Genomic DNA, 18,061 nt, shown 5'->3' with positions numbered 1-18,061 from the left:
GTACATTGATATATATGCACGTTTGACTTCAATTTTCAATTGCCATCATTGCAATGACTATGGTGCCATTTTTTGAGATCTCCATGTAAAAGGTCGAACCCGTGTTTACCAAAAAACTGCTGTTTGTCTTAACTTGCTGATCTCTCGATTTTCACAGCTGCCTCCCTTTAGGTTCGTGTCGACTTTGCCTGAAATGTCAAAAAGGCCATTTTTTTTTTGTCTGTGACATTTTTCTATTTTATTTTATTTAAATGTACAGAGATTGCACCATAGCAAAGCTGATTTCATGGACATAAAGTAAAGGGAAGTGTTAGTCATGCAAATCCTGAGATCAGGAAGGTGAGATCACTACTCCTGTGGTGTACACCTACGGTTTCCAACGTTACTTGTGTCAATCTGTAAAAAATATTACATAGGTGTATTGGGTACATTGAACTATAGAATGAGATGCAGGAAATGACAGATACTTTAATAATTGATGGCTACAGATGATTCGGCCAACATGACTAGTGGCTGACTCATTTTGATTAGGCAACAATATTCTTAAAATCCCATCTGTAAACAGTACTTGAGGGCAAGGTTTGGGAACCCCCTTTTAAACGTGTCTTAAAATGAAATGCAGACTGACATTCTAATCTTCCCACCATCAGGGGGAGCACATAATGCTTTTAGGACATCAGATGCAATGCCCATACATTGTGTTTTATAGTTTCAGGTTTGTCGTTCCCCTTAAGTACACAGAGTTCTGTAGAACTTTGTCATTTATTGTCAGCAGAGCCACCAGCAGACAAAACTGTGAAAGCTCACAGCTTTTCATATTACTAGATAATGAACAGATGAGGTTTGAATAAAGTATTGCTATATACAGTGATGCTATGTTTTAGTGCTTTTGAGCGCAGTATAATGTAAAAAGAAAAACTAGGCACTCAAAAAAGTAAAGATTTCTCATGATACCAACACTCATCCAAGGTGCAAGGTGGGATTCAGCCTTGATGTCCCATAGAGTGATACTTTCATTCCCTTATTATTTTTACTGTCCTACATGAGTGTCTCCAAAGAGATTATTCCTGTACAATTTCCCCTGTCTCTGTTTATTTATCTCTTTTGCCAGTGATGTGACAAGCAGAGCCCCTTGTATTCTAACCAAGAAATGGGACGCTTTCTGGCTTCTTGGGAGACACAAATTCCTGTTGTTTAATGGAGTGAATGGTCTGCTTTTGAAAGTGTTCCCTTTCTTCCTCAGCTCTGTCCTTATGCATAGCCTGAAGGCATGCATGCCAGAGAAGAAATACTGGTATGCCTTTCACCTCCCCCTCCTCCCCTCCAACCTATTTTTCCTTGTAATTTCTATGTAAACTGAACTATGTTTGACTAGAGGTGGCTGTCAGGTCTTTCTTCTTATCCTACCTTTTTCGTTTTGTACTGGGGCAGCGTGGCTGGAACGTGGCCCAGAACCTGAGAGTGAGAGCCCCCGGGGCAGAGAGCCAGGCGGGAGGTATTGCAATTATAGGCACACGCCAGCCCTCCTTCCAACTCACACTCAGGATCTTGTGAGCAGCACACTTAACAGTAAGGGCACTTGGAGTCTTCTGCATCAAGTACTGGATGAAGAATGACTATGAATGCAACCTACCAACAATGTCCTGTTCTTTACATCAGACAATAGAAATATTACTGTACAACAGAGCGAAGCACTGATTGCAGGACAATTTTATCACTTGTATATTTCAGTAAAGATGAAGCAATCTTTTATGTTTTTTTACCTGCCGAGTGCCAACAATTCAATTATATAGCCATTGTTCCACTCTGGTTGGGCATAGTGAGACATCTCATTGCTACCCTTATGGTTAATGGGAGGAAAGCCTTGTTCCTAGGATAGTTGTTTAGAAGGGCATGTTTCCACAACCTAAACCCTAACAAGAAGTAAACAGAGTTTGCATTAAACAGAATCCCAGCAATTGATAAAACTATGCCTAGCTCTCAGCACCACGGATTCACATGGAATCCTTTTGAATGAGCTGTGGGCCGCGCAGACGTCAGCACTTGATTAGTTCCGAATGTCCCCGGGGTGTTTTTTTTATTAATTTTTATTTTTCTCACCTTAATTACAGCTGAGAAAGGATTGTGTTTCACAGATACAGCTATATACTGCTCTCATATTCTGCCCTAAGGGGTCATAGCAATAGTGGGACACATATTACAGGGTGGGGCCTGTCTGCCCTCTTCCAGGCATTTAGATTTAGGAGGGGAACCTCACTTGTCTGATGTCAACACCTCCTGGGTGCGGTCACGTTGGAATGTGCTGCTCCCAGCACCGGCCGCCCAGGTAATTAATCTCTTGTGACTGACAGGTGGCAGCAGGCGGCATACAAGGTGGAGTGGAAAAAACGGTGTAAGACTGACACTCTGCTCCATGTGGACCCACTCACAAATCCATCAAAAGATTAACCCTTCAATCCCAAAGGGTTCTTAAAAACATCGCTTAGTAAATATACTCTTAGGCAGATCACACTTGTGGTTTTCGAGACATGCCTATGCTGCCTAACTTTCTGCACTTGCTTACTAAAGCCAACTGTTCAAAGAATTCCAACTCGGCTTTATCTCCATGTATCTGTATTAGTCTAGACTGTTCGCTGATATAAAATTAGATTTAGACAATTTCTGGCTATAAACATAACACACATTAGTAAGGTGTATTGTTCCTGAGATTGGTAAACCTGTAGGTTGCTAATTAACCCGGCTAGCTGATCTGTGTGTAGATGTTGTATCGGAAGGTAAACCTGAACGGCTTGAGACCTAGTTTTTAAATGAAATCCGCTGTGTCCAAACACGTTATAAACTTTCTGTAAGGTTTCAGCACTTTGGATTGCAGTGATTATATATTCTGAATCCTTAAAAAGAGAAAGAAGATGCATGTTTACAAACCATATTCTTATTGACAGGTCTTATAACAGTACATGTTGCCAGTCAAATTGATGCCTTCGAATAAGAAAAGGCCAAACAGTAAAATTGGAATATAACACATAAGAGATTTTAAGAGACAGATGGCAAAGTAACTTCTAGTTAAACAGCGAGTCTTGTTTTCCAGAAAATATAATCCACCATGAAATGTTTGTTTCAGTAGGCACTTAATTTCTATGATGTTATAAGATTTAATATTTATATTGCTATATTTTAGCTAGATCCCCCTTCCATAATGTCCCACCAAACTGTGCTCTTCTAAACATGCTTTCCTATAGAATTGGTACAGTGCATCGAATCTTCTTCTTTCACTAGAATGGTTCCAAAATATAGAAAATGATGCATAGCTTAGTTCAGAACATTATGCATATTATTGCGAGCTACTAATGGGATATGCTTCTTGAAGTAAAGAATCCCTGATGTGGCTATGCACCGGTAACATGGTGGCTTTCCGAAGACTGGATTTCTTCACCTTGTCTAACCTGGCGACTGTAGAGGGGGCAGGCTCCTCACGACAAAGGCTTGAGCGGAGCCTGCTGAGAAGGCAGGCAGGTGTCTGGTGTTGGTAGCTGGCACCCACGCACGTCCTAACACAAATTCCCAATTCATAAATGCCAGGAGCATGTAATACAGTATGTCAACCAAGGCAGGTGGTGAGAGGAGAGTCATATCCACTGGAATGTTCTTTTAAAACATGTTATTAAAATACCCAACTCTGCCTACCTGAAGACTGCTTATTTAAACATGACATTGCTGGTGAACCTGAAAAAGGTGCTGAATGGAGATTGCATGCCGGTAACACGATAGTGGATTGCAGTAACAGTAATACTGGATATCGCTTGCAAAATATACTTCCCCAGGCTATATTGTTTTAAACTATTTGTTCTTATTCTTTAACACACACTTGGAGGTTGGTAGGAGGGCTGGTAATGGCATTCAGTGAATTGTTTGAATTTGGATGACTTCACAGAAGGCAGGTGTAGCTCTGGAGAAATGTGGAAGGGTATTTAACATTGGCCTTTTGTTGCACACGTAGATTTAACCCATTGGTGGGTTCATGAAGCTTCAAGATATGCAGTTATTGTCATCGTGAATCCTTGACAATAGAAATACATTTGCAATTCCATATTTAAAACCTAGAGGAGTAAAGAATGTATAAAGAAATACTTTACCCATTGTACAGCTCTGTGGCATACGATGGTGCTATATACATGAATAAATAGTAACTCTGCTGCAATTTTCTGATTGAATGAAAGTTGTCGTTAAAAAATCCAAAGGAAATCCTGTTACAGACATTAGCCTCTTGTACTTTTAAAAGCAAGGGCTAGCACAGTTATAAATTTATGTTTATTTTTTTTTATTTGGATTTTATAGTTCCTGGATTCTAGATTCCTAATGTAGCCCCCCCCACCTTTAATTCAATGATGCATGTAAAATGGAAAGAAAATAATAAGTGTTTCGCAACTCCTGTTTGAAAATATATTTATCTTTTGGCAGCATTTGCTATATCCGCAGGCTACTTGAAAGTATTGTGTTCTAATCCCTGGCCTCAGGGTACAGATACTTTATTGCACAATGTTTTCTAGCATATTCCGAGGGATCTTGTACATTCTCTTTAAATGTCAGCTATAATTCCTGTACTCGTGCGTCTGAGTGTTGACCGAAGCACAGCTAACACTTTTAGAGAGCTAAGGCAACAGTTTTGTGCAGATTAAAACAAAGTATGTTTTGCAGATCAGTGGTAATATCGATAAATTTATTGGTCAACCTAGTTATGGACTAGTATTGCAATTATCTATGAAGAAGAACAGACATCGAAAAAGCACATTGTCCACATACAGGAGCTAAAACAAATGAGGGATGAGAAGTGAGATGATATCTGATGATACTGTTCCAAAAAGAACAGCGGGATTTATTTTGTCACAAAAAAATGTTTTGTCTTTCCACAAATACGAGACACAGTGGCAGCCATCTTGTTTTCCTCAGATTTCACATGACCTGTTATGATAGTGGTTGCAGATGGATGTTACATTAGGGGATCTTAAATATTTTTGCATATATTCTAGTGTTAAAACATAAAAATAGATATATTTTGAGGCTGTGTTTTGCTAAAGTAACAAAATGGCTGCTCCCAGGATGTTTTGGCTTGTGTGCATACAATTATTGCACAGGTATAGGTACAGTTTCCTTTTATACAAATGTTTTTTCCAAAAATATTTCAGCTGTACAACTGTTTATGTTTTGGGACAGGGCTTGTCACCTAATGGGTTCAGCTTTAGTTTTTATCAATGGTCGTTTAGGCAACGACTAAAATAACTGCATTGAGGATACATCAAACGTGAATGATTGAACTCATTGGTAATTTAAGACACTTTGTGTTTCCTTTAGTATTCTACAGATCTCAAGAAGCTTTACTGCCAGATTGCCAAAACATGTCCGATCCAGATCAAAGTGATGACTCCCCCTCCACAGGCTGCTGTCATACGGGCAATGCCGGTGTACAAAAAGGCTGAGCATGTGACCGAGGTGGTAAAGCGATGCCCAAACCATGAGCTCAGCCGTGAATTCAATGAAGGTAAGCACAAATAATTTTTTTGAATGCTAACCTGTCAATGCAAGGGCTACGTGTTCTTTTACATTTTGTTCTGAAATGCTGTGTTCTCTACTGTCCTCATTAAAATGGATCTTCCAGCACTGATGAGCAAAACCATATGTTTTACCATCTGCACAGCAAATCATTAGGCCCACTCATGCCTCATATCCAAATGTCTGACATCAATATCTATAAAAGACTAGGAAAAAAGTGTTTTTAATACACGTGGAGGTTTTTGGATTCAGGGATAAAGGTCAGAAATAATAAGAGGGAAAGGATTCGACTTCAATACCGATCAATTCTTGGATGCCCTCTGTTGTGTCCAAAGATGGAGCAGATTATGTTCTAACACTACCATATGGAGGCCAGCCTTAATTGACTGGATGTTTATCGTCATGAAGAGTCAGTGTTCATAAACGTTACTTTTGTTTTATTTTTTCACAGGTCAGATAGCACCTCCTAGTCACCTGATCAGAGTAGAGGGAAACAGCCACTCACAATACGTAGAAGATCCGATCACTGGTAGACAGAGTGTACTGGTACCCTATGAGCCTCCTCAAGTGAGTGCACCAATCAGCCTACTATCAGTAGTCCTGTTTGAAGTGTGTGTTCTTTCCTGCTGCAATTGTGGTGGTCAAAAGCAGAGATATAGATTAAGATTTATCTTCGTTACTCTTTTCTAGTTAACATTGTAGATTGCCAGAAAGTGTAAACATGTATTATATATTTTTGTGCTAACTACACTTGTAATTTCATTTCTTATAGTTAATTCTATTGTTTGTATTTTCTCTTCAAAGGTTGGCACAGAGTTCACAACAATATTGTACAATTTTATGTGCAATAGCAGTTGTGTTGGAGGGATGAACCGGCGGCCTATTCTGATCATTGTGACACTGGAAACAAGAGAGTGAGTTTTTGTTGTTTTTTTTTTATTATTTATTTTCCTTCTTTCGTTTCTTTGTATACCACACATGTAAAGTCCGATTGATCCCGTCCTTTCAGACATTTCCCTAAACAGATAGCTCCTACTTGACAAAGGTACATTTGGTTACATATATATTTATCTGCAAGGTTATCATAATAAAGTTAGAGCCCGAAACGTTGATGTAATAAAGATTGGATTTTTTTTCCCCTTCGGAGTCCCGTGAACTCATTTCTTGGACTTTTGTATATTGGCTAAAGAGTCCCCGGGCATGTGGATTATCTTGTATTAATAGAGGCTAAGTGCAGGACTATTGGACTTGTATGTGTGTGTGTATATAATTATCTATATTATCATACCTTATATTGTTTTGTTTGGTTTTTTTTCTGTTTTTAAACAGTGGTCAGGTGCTTGGCCGAAGATGTTTTGAAGCTCGTATCTGTGCGTGTCCTGGGAGGGATAGAAAGGCAGATGAGGACAGTATTCGCAAGCAGCAAGTGACAGACAGCAGCAAGAATGGGGAAGGTATGAAGCAATGTAAGTGAACATAGGATAGAGAGTGGTAGAATTAAATAGCAAGATAGATGGAGAGCCCCAGTCAAGGTTATTCACAATGTAAAAAAGCACCTTATATGTTTTATCTATTTGGTATGGATACATCAAGAATTCACATACAAAAATGATTTTGAAAATACTGAATACTGAAAAGAGAATTTTCTAATGCATTTTAATTTTATTCCATGACTGGATGAAAAGCTCTACATTTTTCTTTATTTCCTTTTTCTGTCTTTAGCATTCAGGCAAACCACGCATGGCATCCAGATGACTTCTATTAAAAAGAGAAGGTCGCCTGATGATGAGGTGTTGTACCTTCCTGTAAGTTCAGTACAGCAACAGAAGCACACAATACAATACAATGCAATACGTTACAATCCCATTCCTATGCGGTTTGCAGTTCTTAACACTAACATTATTTCTCACTTATATAAGATTCATTTTAGTACGATTTTAAACTAACATCACTCATATTTACTTCTGAGACACTGATTGGTACTTCGTACAATACAAAGTGCTTTCCAGCTTGAATGCAACAGTCCTTTTACTTTGTTCTATGTAGGTAAAGGGACGTGAGATATACGAAACTCTGTTGAAAATCAAGGAGTCTTTGGAGCTCATGCAGTACCTGCCCCAGCACACTATTGAGACATATAGGCAGCAGCAACAGCACCTTCTCCAGAAACAGTAAGTATATGAAGAATGTTTAGCACAAGAGAAAGACCAGTATAAGCCAATAACTGATATTGTAGTGTGTTGGTTGACACTTCTATGCATGCTTGCTATGTAGCTTGTGCTTTAGATGATTTACCCGATGTATTTGTGTTTTGGCTTAATCACTACTGCTAGTCGTCTTGTTCCACCAAATGTTGCAATATCTACATATTACAACGTAACATTCATATAGATTAGAAACAGGAGGTGAATGTACAATGTGGAGTAATGTGCCATTGATACTGTATCGTGGTTTTATAGTTTAAAAACTTCCAACAATTATTTACAATTAAGGGTAAACCTGGTCCTTAAGTGAGTGGAGCCTGAGATAGCATTAGTTTTCACAAACATGGCTATAAAGCGTTTAATACATGACATTAAATTGCTCAGGGACAGAAGCCTACAGAGCAACATGACTGGTCCAAGAAATACAGGGAGGAGTGACACCTTCTCCATACAGCAGTGGCAAAAAAGAATGCAGAACAGTCACAACTACATGGAACACAATCTAAAGCATTCTCCAGTAGAACAAGATGTCAGAGATGAAAGTTACCTAAATGAACGGTACTACTTCAATACAATTTTTTAAATATCTCTTAGAGACTATTAGAGACTAAGGTACCAGAGTACTATGTCAGCCACTGTTCCATCTGGAGGACACTTCAGGGGGTTCACAATGGATTGGTGGGTTTTTCAGTGACAAAGAGGGTGACAAAGCAGTCGTATATTGTAATATTGCATTAATCAATTAGGGTATCACCACACAAGAGGAATTAAGCCAATGATCTATTTATTGTAACCTTACCCATTGCAGTGCATAAGATATTCTTCACTGCAAAATGTAAATTTATCAATAAAACACAAAATGTATGTATTAGATTTATTTTATATATGCAACATGTGTCTGCTTTCCCAGAGGCCGCTCAGTTTGTTTCAGAACTGGGGGTAGTTTGCATTGCTAGCTGCCTCTGATGACTAAAACATATCTGGAACAAAGTGGAGCAACCCACATATAAATGTCTTTTCCACTTTACATCCAAATACCTTTTTTACACAACACCAGATATGTTTAACCTCGTTGAACTTTTTAGTACCCACAGACCATTCTTTGGATAATTGTAAATGGTTTATGGTTTAGCACACGTCCAGTCAAGTGGCAATGTTCTAGTATACTGTTGGGACTAATAGGAACTCCCATACTGTCATTGTGATCACTGGGATTCCATCGCCAATGTCTCAACTGAAATAGTGTTGCCCTGAGCATGTCAAAATATTCTGTATGGTCTAATGTTTTTCTTGTTACTGGTTCCTGCACTGTACTTTCTTTCCGCCATGCTGTTTATGATTGTTGTAGTAGATTAAGGCCAACAGAATTTTGCATAACCATGGTTAAACTTCAGTCTTCACTTTGCTTGGATTCATATCACACAATTTATTCTACGTTCCAAGTTACTACTCCTGGTTTTGTTACTTTGATGAAAAGATACAATTATTATTGTTTTAGAAGAAGCACAAGCTTAAAGAAATATATGCACTAAAATGGAAATATTTAGCTTTAGAATGCTAGCCATAGGCAGACAACACATGTAGACAACCTCTGTATCTGGTGAGGAACCACCAGCAATTCTTACAGTTTGAATTTATTAATCCCCTTTTTTTAGTTATTTCAAAGCACAAAAGATGGTCTTAGAACATATTCTTCCAATATAGGTTGAATGAAAGGCCTGCACTGTACACAAATGTACTAGGTGAAATTATACTGCGGGCTCTTTATTATTAGAAATGGTGTAAAGCTACACAGCCCATGCCAAAATCTCTGTCTCCTATACATGAACAAGAAGCCTTTTCCATCCCCAATGGTATCATTTGTTCAGGGAAACCAAGATGCTAAAATGAAAACCAAATCAAAAAATGCATTTTCCAAGAAGTCATTTAATAGTTGCTTATCAACATGAATGGGGGAGGAGTTGTAATTTTACCGCACATGGTTAAAGAGCCGCTGACAATCACGGTGTCAAGAGTTTATTATTTCCCAGCCTTTGCCTTTCATGTCTTCCATTTTGCATGTCTGCTATCCTTTAATGGTCTGTCTGTTTTTTTCACTAACCACCCAGCACCTCTGTGATCACAGCGTGGCTGCTCAAATTTCAGCTCACCTACAAAGATAGCAAAGCCTATATCACTCAGCGTACCGTAAAGGTGTTGACTTTACAACACTTCAGGGAGCCTGAGACCACCTGTATGTTGTACATCTGAGGAGTTTATGCCATGTACAGGGATCTAGCAGATATAATCCAGCATTCCTAAAGCAAGAGCTGCCTTTAGCAATTAGCAAAGATAAAAATCCATGCGCCAGAGATCATAAAAGATAGTATTTGAGATGAATAGATTGAATTGTGAATTTTGGTCAAAGGACACTGTTTACCGAAATGACAGGTTGTGACAATGGGGTGTAAACATCACTGACTAGGCCCAAAGGAGAGCTATCGGTTAAAAGATTTACCACCCGAATCATATGTTTAGGTAGAGTGCTCCATCTTTCCTAGCTGAATGGCAGCTTTGTATTATGTTATGCTTGGCTTGCTCATAATCTAAACTCTAAGTATTAAGATGTTTTTGTTACTGGAGACAAATCAAGATGGGAAGGCAGAGGAAGCATTATGTTTCATTCTACCTTAAGCTCGTCGCTTGTCCTGCACTCCTTGAATTGGCTTGGATTTCAGGAAATTACAGAGCTGGCACGTGTTGTAATCCCAACATTGTAAGTCTTTGTTTTTAGATCCACATCGTACACTTGCTCCCTCACGTCCAACTTCCCAGAAAGGCAATATTGTATGATTGTTTGTTCAGTGTGTGCCAGTTCTTTCAGGATACAGGGCAAGCTTAGAGATGTTTCAACCAGGTCAGCGGCTACACACTCTTCACACCTTAGCTCTGGCAATAACCTCAGTGAAGTGCCGCTTTTGGAACAGTTGACTACAGACTAGAAATGTTTTTGGGAATTTTATCCATCCATAAAGTCACACTTTGATCACAGAGGTGTCACTGCATCTGCAACTCTTCATGGTCTTCATCTCTTGTTCTTTTCTTCTTTGCTTTCTTCTTTACAGTCTCCTAACGGCCTGCTTCCGGAATGAACTCATGGAACCCAAGGGAGATCTTCTGAAAGACAAAGATACCTTCCTAAAACATTCCACATTCCCAAACCATGCAGTGTATCCATGAACTGTATTAAACTGTATTAGGACTGCCTCTTTTTGTTCAGCTCAGACTCAAAAGATACAGAAATAAAGTTAAGGATACATGTGCCTTTTCATCCCACATGATATACAATACTATTAGATCGACCGATTATAGACTAATGTTTACTAATGTGCTAGCTTAAGTCTGTCTAGTAGATAAATGTAACAAGGCCATAAATACTTTGCATCCTGCAGGGTTGTTTTTATTGTACAATTAATATTAAATCTTGCATAGGTTCTGAAAATGTAGTTTCAGATTGTTTCTCAAGGACATTTTCACATTTTGAAATCAGTTGATGAAGTCAGAACCATCAGGCCATAGGGGTTTAACATTCCTTTGTAACCCTGAATGCCAAGCATGTCTATGTCTTTGGGCTGATTCTCATGCAGCAGGAAATCAAAAATCTGCAACTACATTTTAATGACGACATGACTGGTTTAGAGTAAACGTGTGGTCTCCTTTTAAAAGTTGCATTTCCTGATGGGAATGAAGCACTGATATGGCCGTTTGACAGAGCACCGTGGCTTCAAGCCTCTCATGTTTGCAGTATAGTCTGTTTTTGTGTCAGTGACGCACTGTTTTTGAGCAGGTCTCGAATAAAAATTGAAAACAGCAGTCATTGGGCAAAACAGAAATATATGAGCGTACATATATATGTATGTGTGTGTGTATGAATGTATATATAACATATATATATGTGTATGAATATGTAATATTAAAATGGGTTGGGAATTTAATCCAGCCCACTAGCCAGTGGTGATTAAAGAAACACTGTTACCTTTTACCCCGGCTGGTAAACTTTGCTGATATTTTTTTCAGACTTGTATATATTTGCAGTTGTTTAATGCTTAAAATGCTGGTCATGTGAGTGTGAGAATTTATTAAAAAAAATGAATTGGTTGCCTGCTGGCCGGATGTATATGGAAATATATTTTATTAAGTGTACTGCTTTTTTTTATTGCAATGTTACATTGATCTTTGGGACCCTTATCCCCATTTCACACATTTCAGTCTCCCTGACAATTGTGTGCGTATATCGCTTTTAATTTATGATCTCCTAGCACTAACAGACCACATATAGTAAGGTGGTAGCCCTGCCTGTGTAAAGGTGATTTAGTAGATAGCTCAGTAATTGTGTTTGATCTACCTGTATTCATGTAGTTTAGCAATTGTGTTTGACCTACCTGTATTAAGGTAGGGATTCCCAGAGACAAGATGCATTATTCTATTTGCTCATCTACTTCTTTCGCACAAAAACCAAGTGATGGACAAGGCTCAGGTTAAATAAGTGAACAAATGGTGTCTATGCAAAGCTCATCTTCCTATATGTTCTACTCATAGCAAGGCATATTGTATGCACAATGACTTCCAAAAAATGATTAATCACATTATTCATTTAAATAATGTATTGTTGTGATATAATGCCATTTTATGGACTGTTGTTATCAATATCCCTAACCTAAAACAATACACCCAAAAACATAATAGTAAGATCCCATGACATAACCCTCTCCACTTTTTGTATGGTTGTATAGTTAAGTCCAATGACAGTATGTTGAAAAAAAATGTGATCTTATAAAAGGATAAATAAATGTGTTCATTTTGTTCTGAGAAATAACTTTGGGTTTTCCCTTGGCATCATCTTGAAATGCCTTTGCGAGTGGCTTCATGTTCTTAATTGCCAATAAATACTTATACTGGTTTATCTTGGATGTTGTTTTTTTCTGTTGTTTTGTTCCATTAGCATCCTTAATACCCATACTTTCCCTGATTCTGATATATATATGTATAATATATATAATATATATATATAATCAAACAAAAAAAACACTACCTCAATCAATTAAAGACAACTGCCTTTCCATGATTTAGGTGCAAAGTTGGAAAAAAGTCTAATCAACAAAGCAACTAATGGAGCGTGCCTGGTCATTGGGGCGCTGGTTGCTACGACTTTTCAAACTTTGCACCAGAATAACTTTTTAATACATTTAGGTGGACATTTCAGATTTGTTTTTTTTTGACTGATTTCAGTTATGTTTTGTTGATACACCTTGCTGACGGTTTACCTTACAGGAAACGTAAAAGGCCAAATGACCTAAAGCCATTAGGATATACAGTGTATGGTTTATGTGCTGGTTGATCTGTATTTATTATGATCGACTAAAAGCAAAAGCTTCACTTTCAGTCAGGTGACTACACACCACAGCAAATAGACTTTCTCCTGTAACAAATCTTGTCAACTTTCCATCATTTATTAAATTATTGCCGTTCCCTGCAAGATATTCACAGTTTACAAGTAATGAAATGAACACTACTGCCCAGCGGGTTGTTTGAATGATTTGACATAATAAGAGGTGATTGGAGTCAGGAATGTGAGGTGTGTAATTTTATCTGTGGGTCCTACAGACATTAGGCTAAGCAAGCCCGGGGGAGTTTAGGCTCATCATATCCTTCACTTGGCTGGCTGCCTTATACCTGGAGGGTGGTGTGACCTTATCTCTTCGCATACCTGCCCAAAAGATGTGACTATTGATATTGCAATGGTGGAGAAAAGATGGAGTCAGAACCATACAAGATCTTTCCTTTGCAGCAGAATGAAAATTATTTTTTTGTATGTTTATAGATAGTCCATCTTTCTTGATATGGGTGTTCATAGAGGTTAATACACTTAACATGGATTATTTAGAGCCATCCCTGAACAGTTTCTCCTGTGAGCATTAGGCCTGACAGAATGAGATGAAATTTCATATCTCACTTTATCACCTCTGCGATGAGGAGGAAAAGCCACGAGAGAAAAAGGTCAGATGCAAAGAAGCATTGAAGGCTAATCAAGCAGTTCCCCAGCCAGCATTCTAGCTTATCTCAAATGAAGTAAAGCTTTTTTAGCTGTACAAAGTTTATTTTGAGAGAGTGATGGCACCTGGAGAGGTTTTTGGCCACTTGAGTAAAAGCAGTGACTGGCAGGAAGGTGACAGACTAACAATAATATCCTTTTTTTTTTTCTTTTTCAGGTCTTCATTACAAGTGCAGCCTTCATTTGGGTCCCCCTCCCCACCTCTCAACAAAATGAACAGCATGAACAAGCTTCCTTCTGTCAGCCAACTGATGAATCCACAGAGGAACTCTCTTACCCCAAACAACATGTCAGATGGCATGGGGGCTAACAGTAAGTATGCTACTATGCAGTGAAAAGCCACCTGTGTTTAAAAATCATATGGCCACCATGATAGAAGTAATTCAAATGTACATAAAATACCCTATTTATCTGCTAACATACTCTCACTGTCTGTCCTCATCAAAATGCCAAATGGAACATCAGATTTCAGGATAATTAATGTCAACATCCTAGGTTTGTTTACAGTAAATAGCTAAAAATGGAGCAGATGAATTCCAAAGGATTGAATGTGCACCTGACATCTCAACCTAGGCATTTTCTCAAAATATATTTGAAGTGTTAACACTATCTTTCTTTACTCCGTTACCTTCATACCGCTTCCTAGAATTTTCCAATAAGCAGAAAAGGTAGACATTCACAAATTTTAAATATTACGTCAGAAACACATTTATTGTGTCTGGTGAGCAGCACTGTGTAAAATGCATCAGCACTTTGTGATTAAGGGTTACATGTATGTATTTCTGTCTTTTTAGTTCCCATGATGAGCACCCACATGCAAATGGCCGGGGACATCAATGGACTGAGTCCCTCTCAGACGTTGCCCCAGTCTTTATCCATGCCGTCCACATCACACTGCACCCCACCTCCACCATATCCCTCAGACTGCAGTATCTCCAGGTAAGGAACCAAAAAGTCCTCATGATCTTCTTTAAAACATCAGTGCAAATTAAATCCATTACGCCCCATCGCATGCACTGCACTGAATCCGAACACGCCATAGTCAGGAAGAACGTTCCTAATTAAGAGATTTCGTAGAATCATTAGAATTATTTGGGTAACGTAAAAGTAACCAAAGTTTCCATGAAAAGTTAACCTTGAAAATAGTTTATTTTATGAAATATATACTATTACTAATAGTATAGGAGAATGATAAGTGCTTTATAAACAAAAATCTGCACGAAATTAAGCTTCATAGATACTGGTTCCAATTATGTAAAATCTTAGTCAGCCTGCAATTAATAAATATATTTTAAAAAAAAACCTTAACATGCTTTTTATGATGCCCTTCCTGGCGTCCCATATCACCGTTTTCAAAAGCATTGTGGATGATTGCCAATCAAACCCCCTGGCATTTTTTTTATCCTGAAAACTACCGAATTTGACACTACTGTCCTAATGAGTAGTCCTAATATGTATGTAAAAATACAGGTTATGATGTATAAAGAGGAATTCTGATGCAGTGTACTGAAGGTGGAAAAATTTGCTATGGCAATAGCACTACTTTTTCTTTATATTAATCCAAAGAATTTCATAGAAACACACCTGAAAATAACCATAAAAAACACATAAATGGATATGTAATCATCTTTTGACTGGATAAAGGGTATTTTTCCATGCGTTAAAATAATTGTTCCCAGAATGTGAGGTTCAGTTCACGGGAGTGAAGTGTAAAGAAGAGGTTTTTACATAAGAAATGAAATTACACATTGTGTTACATTTAACAAATACAGGTTCTATATACATTAAACATTTGAAAGTGGCAGGTTCAGACATGTAGTCTTTGCAGTTCAGGGCCAGTCTAAATCACATTTTATAGATATGAAATGTGGTTAATAAACATAGTTTGTACATTTAAGTAGAATCTTATATTGTAGATTTCCTAGTTACCAAAAATCTAGATTTTTTTGCATTGACATTGAAAAGTAAGGGGCTGTATTTTGCACCCCCTTACAGTCACCTGGGCTTGGATCCATCCCCCTCCCCTAATCAGTTTGTGCATGCGTACGGACAAGTAAAAGAAAGACGTGAGGTGAGATAACATCGCTGGCTTTACCTCTACAACATGATCCTCTGATCTAATCTGGGAAATGCGAGGGGTTAACATGGCAAAAATTTGGGTTTGGTCTGCTGAGAAAGGGCAAAAGCAAAAAACCCACTGTACACTTACTGGTGTGTTGCTTAAACTGCAATTTCTGATTATGTGTACATCTATTCCATGTGCTTTTCCCCCCTTGTCTCTGAGCTGCAAATATAATTTATAGGTCATATATAAGAATCGGTTTCTGGTGTAGTGTTAAAAGTGGAATCCAGAAACATTCCATTGGTTTCCCTGGCAACCGCACCATTTTTACCACTTCGCACCAGAACTGCTTTTTATAGAACCTTTACTCTTTCTCGCACTAAAGGATAATTGTCTTGAGTGTTTTTTTACATTTTCACATTTTTCATGTGAAACAGCATCCTGCCAGTTATCTTTCATTACGCTCCATCAAGCAGGAAAATAGTCTCCTAAATATGAATCACATCATTTGTCTTAAAGACCTAATGAAATAATCTCACGGTTCCATACACTCTCGCGAATCAATGAGCTTTAGAAAATTGTACCAAACTAGAGCTAGATACCCATGCGTCAAAAAGATGTGGCTACATCCGAGTCATAGAGCATGTAGTTAAAGGAACATTATTTCATATCATTTTATGGTTCACAGAGAAGCCAGACCTCATTGTTTTAAACCGTAGTTATAGTGTTATAGTCAGGGGAAGAAACTTCATTTAGCATCTCTCCCCACTCTGCAGAAAGGCTTACGGGCTTCAGAAAGTGGCTGCATGACTAATAGTCCACTCTACATGGAAAGCACAATTTGCTTGATGACTTACTTGTTCTGTAGAAGAACAGTCTGCTTCCACTCCCAGGTGCAGCTTGATTTTCCTTAACCTTTGGAAGTCCCACCCTATAACAACTTTGCCTACAGGGTAATTCTGTTGTATGTGTGCGTGAGAAATCATGTTGTATTTGTATTATAAAACATGTTAATGCACATAAAACCTATAACGTGCTCTTCTTCTCTAGTTTTTTAGCGAGATTGGGATGTTCATCCTGTCTGGATTATTTCACTACCCAGGGTTTGACCACAATCTATCAGATTGAACATTACTCTTTGGAGGTGAGTTTTTCCTACACTTCTTACTAATGAATTCCTCTGCATTGAATAATGATACTTACCCTTTGGATATTATACACTATAATATAAAACAATGGTTACAATATATTTGACACTGTATTACTCATAAGATTAATAGGAGAAGAGATATAGAAGTTAAGTCTTCTAACACCTATATGTTATAAACCTTCCATTCATTTGTTTTTTATTTAGCTTTTTTCTCAAATCTATGCAGATGACTTTGTTTGAATTATACTAGTTAATATATACTTTGGTTATTTTGCTTATTTCAAAATAACATCTTATCTTTATCAGTGATATCAGTGCAATACATGCTTGCTTTTCTGCCCTTAACAAGCTTGATTTTTGTTTGAGCGAACAGCTTGTTAAAAGTATGTCAATGCTTTTACATTATATATATATATATATATTTAACAATGTGTCTTATTACGGGCTGATATATTCTTAAAATTGCGGGTACCCATTTCTAAATTCTTCTTATGTGTTTTTTATGTTTAGGACTTGGCCAGCCTGAAGATCCCAGAGCAATACCGCCATGCTATCTGGAAGGGTCTTATGGAGCACCGACAAATACATGATTTCTCATCACCCCCTCATTTGCTCCGGACCACCAGTAGCGCTTCCACCGTAAGTGTGGGCTCCAATGAATCCCGTGGGGAGAGAGTAATCGATGCTGTACGCTTCACACTACGTCAAACCATCTCCTTTCCTCCGCGAGATGAGTGGAATGACTTTGGTTTTGACATGGACAACCGCAGGAACAAGCAACAGCGTATCAAAGAAGAGGGCGAGTGAAGCTTTCCTCATATGTACTTTAAAATGCTTCAAACTGCCATATAGCGCCACCATCAAGATACGTAGCTTGGGACTCCAACCTGCTACAAGCACTGCATAAAAATTTGTGTGTATGTGCGTATATATTTATGTATTTTATATATAGATATACACACGTACACACACATAATGATTTATTGTTGTATTTAGATTAAAAGTCA

The 18,061-nt window shown here is 38.0% G+C and overlaps 1 protein-coding gene across 6 annotated transcripts in view; it reads left to right on the top strand.

Moving 5' to 3' along the window:
• The window catches only part of LOC149282213 (tumor protein 63-like), a 54,399-nt gene extending 36,538 nt beyond the window's left edge, over positions 1-17,861 (top strand). For 2 of the 6 annotated variants that reach the window (XM_089498538.1, XM_089498536.1), the window contains 10 exons: positions 5,350-5,536; positions 5,999-6,114; positions 6,352-6,461; positions 6,877-7,013; positions 7,270-7,352; positions 7,594-7,718; positions 14,000-14,154; positions 14,637-14,781; positions 16,955-17,048; positions 17,565-17,861. In XM_089498538.1, the coding sequence (XP_089354664.1) occupies positions 5,350-5,536; positions 5,999-6,114; positions 6,352-6,461; positions 6,877-7,013; positions 7,270-7,352; positions 7,594-7,718; positions 14,000-14,154; positions 14,637-14,781; positions 16,955-17,048; positions 17,565-17,861 (1,449 nt within the window). Of the gene's footprint in view, positions 1-5,349; positions 5,537-5,998; positions 6,115-6,351; positions 6,462-6,876; positions 7,014-7,269; positions 7,353-7,593; positions 7,719-10,855; positions 10,971-13,999; positions 14,155-14,636; positions 14,782-16,954; positions 17,049-17,564 lie in introns of those variants that run through there. The other 4 variants (XM_089498539.1, XM_089498537.1, XM_089498541.1 and 1 more) reach the window with 2 other exon arrangements.
• The last annotated feature ends 200 nt before the right edge of the window (positions 17,862-18,061 follow it).

Source organism: Sceloporus occidentalis, unplaced genomic scaffold (genome assembly GCF_023333645.1).
Source record: "Sceloporus occidentalis isolate IW3139 unplaced genomic scaffold, rSceOcc1.0.p SCAF_121, whole genome shotgun sequence".
Taxonomy (NCBI): Eukaryota; Metazoa; Chordata; class Lepidosauria; order Squamata; family Phrynosomatidae; genus Sceloporus; species Sceloporus occidentalis.
Note: the sequence above shows the minus strand (reverse complement) of the source record. Positions and strands in the feature narration are given on the sequence as shown.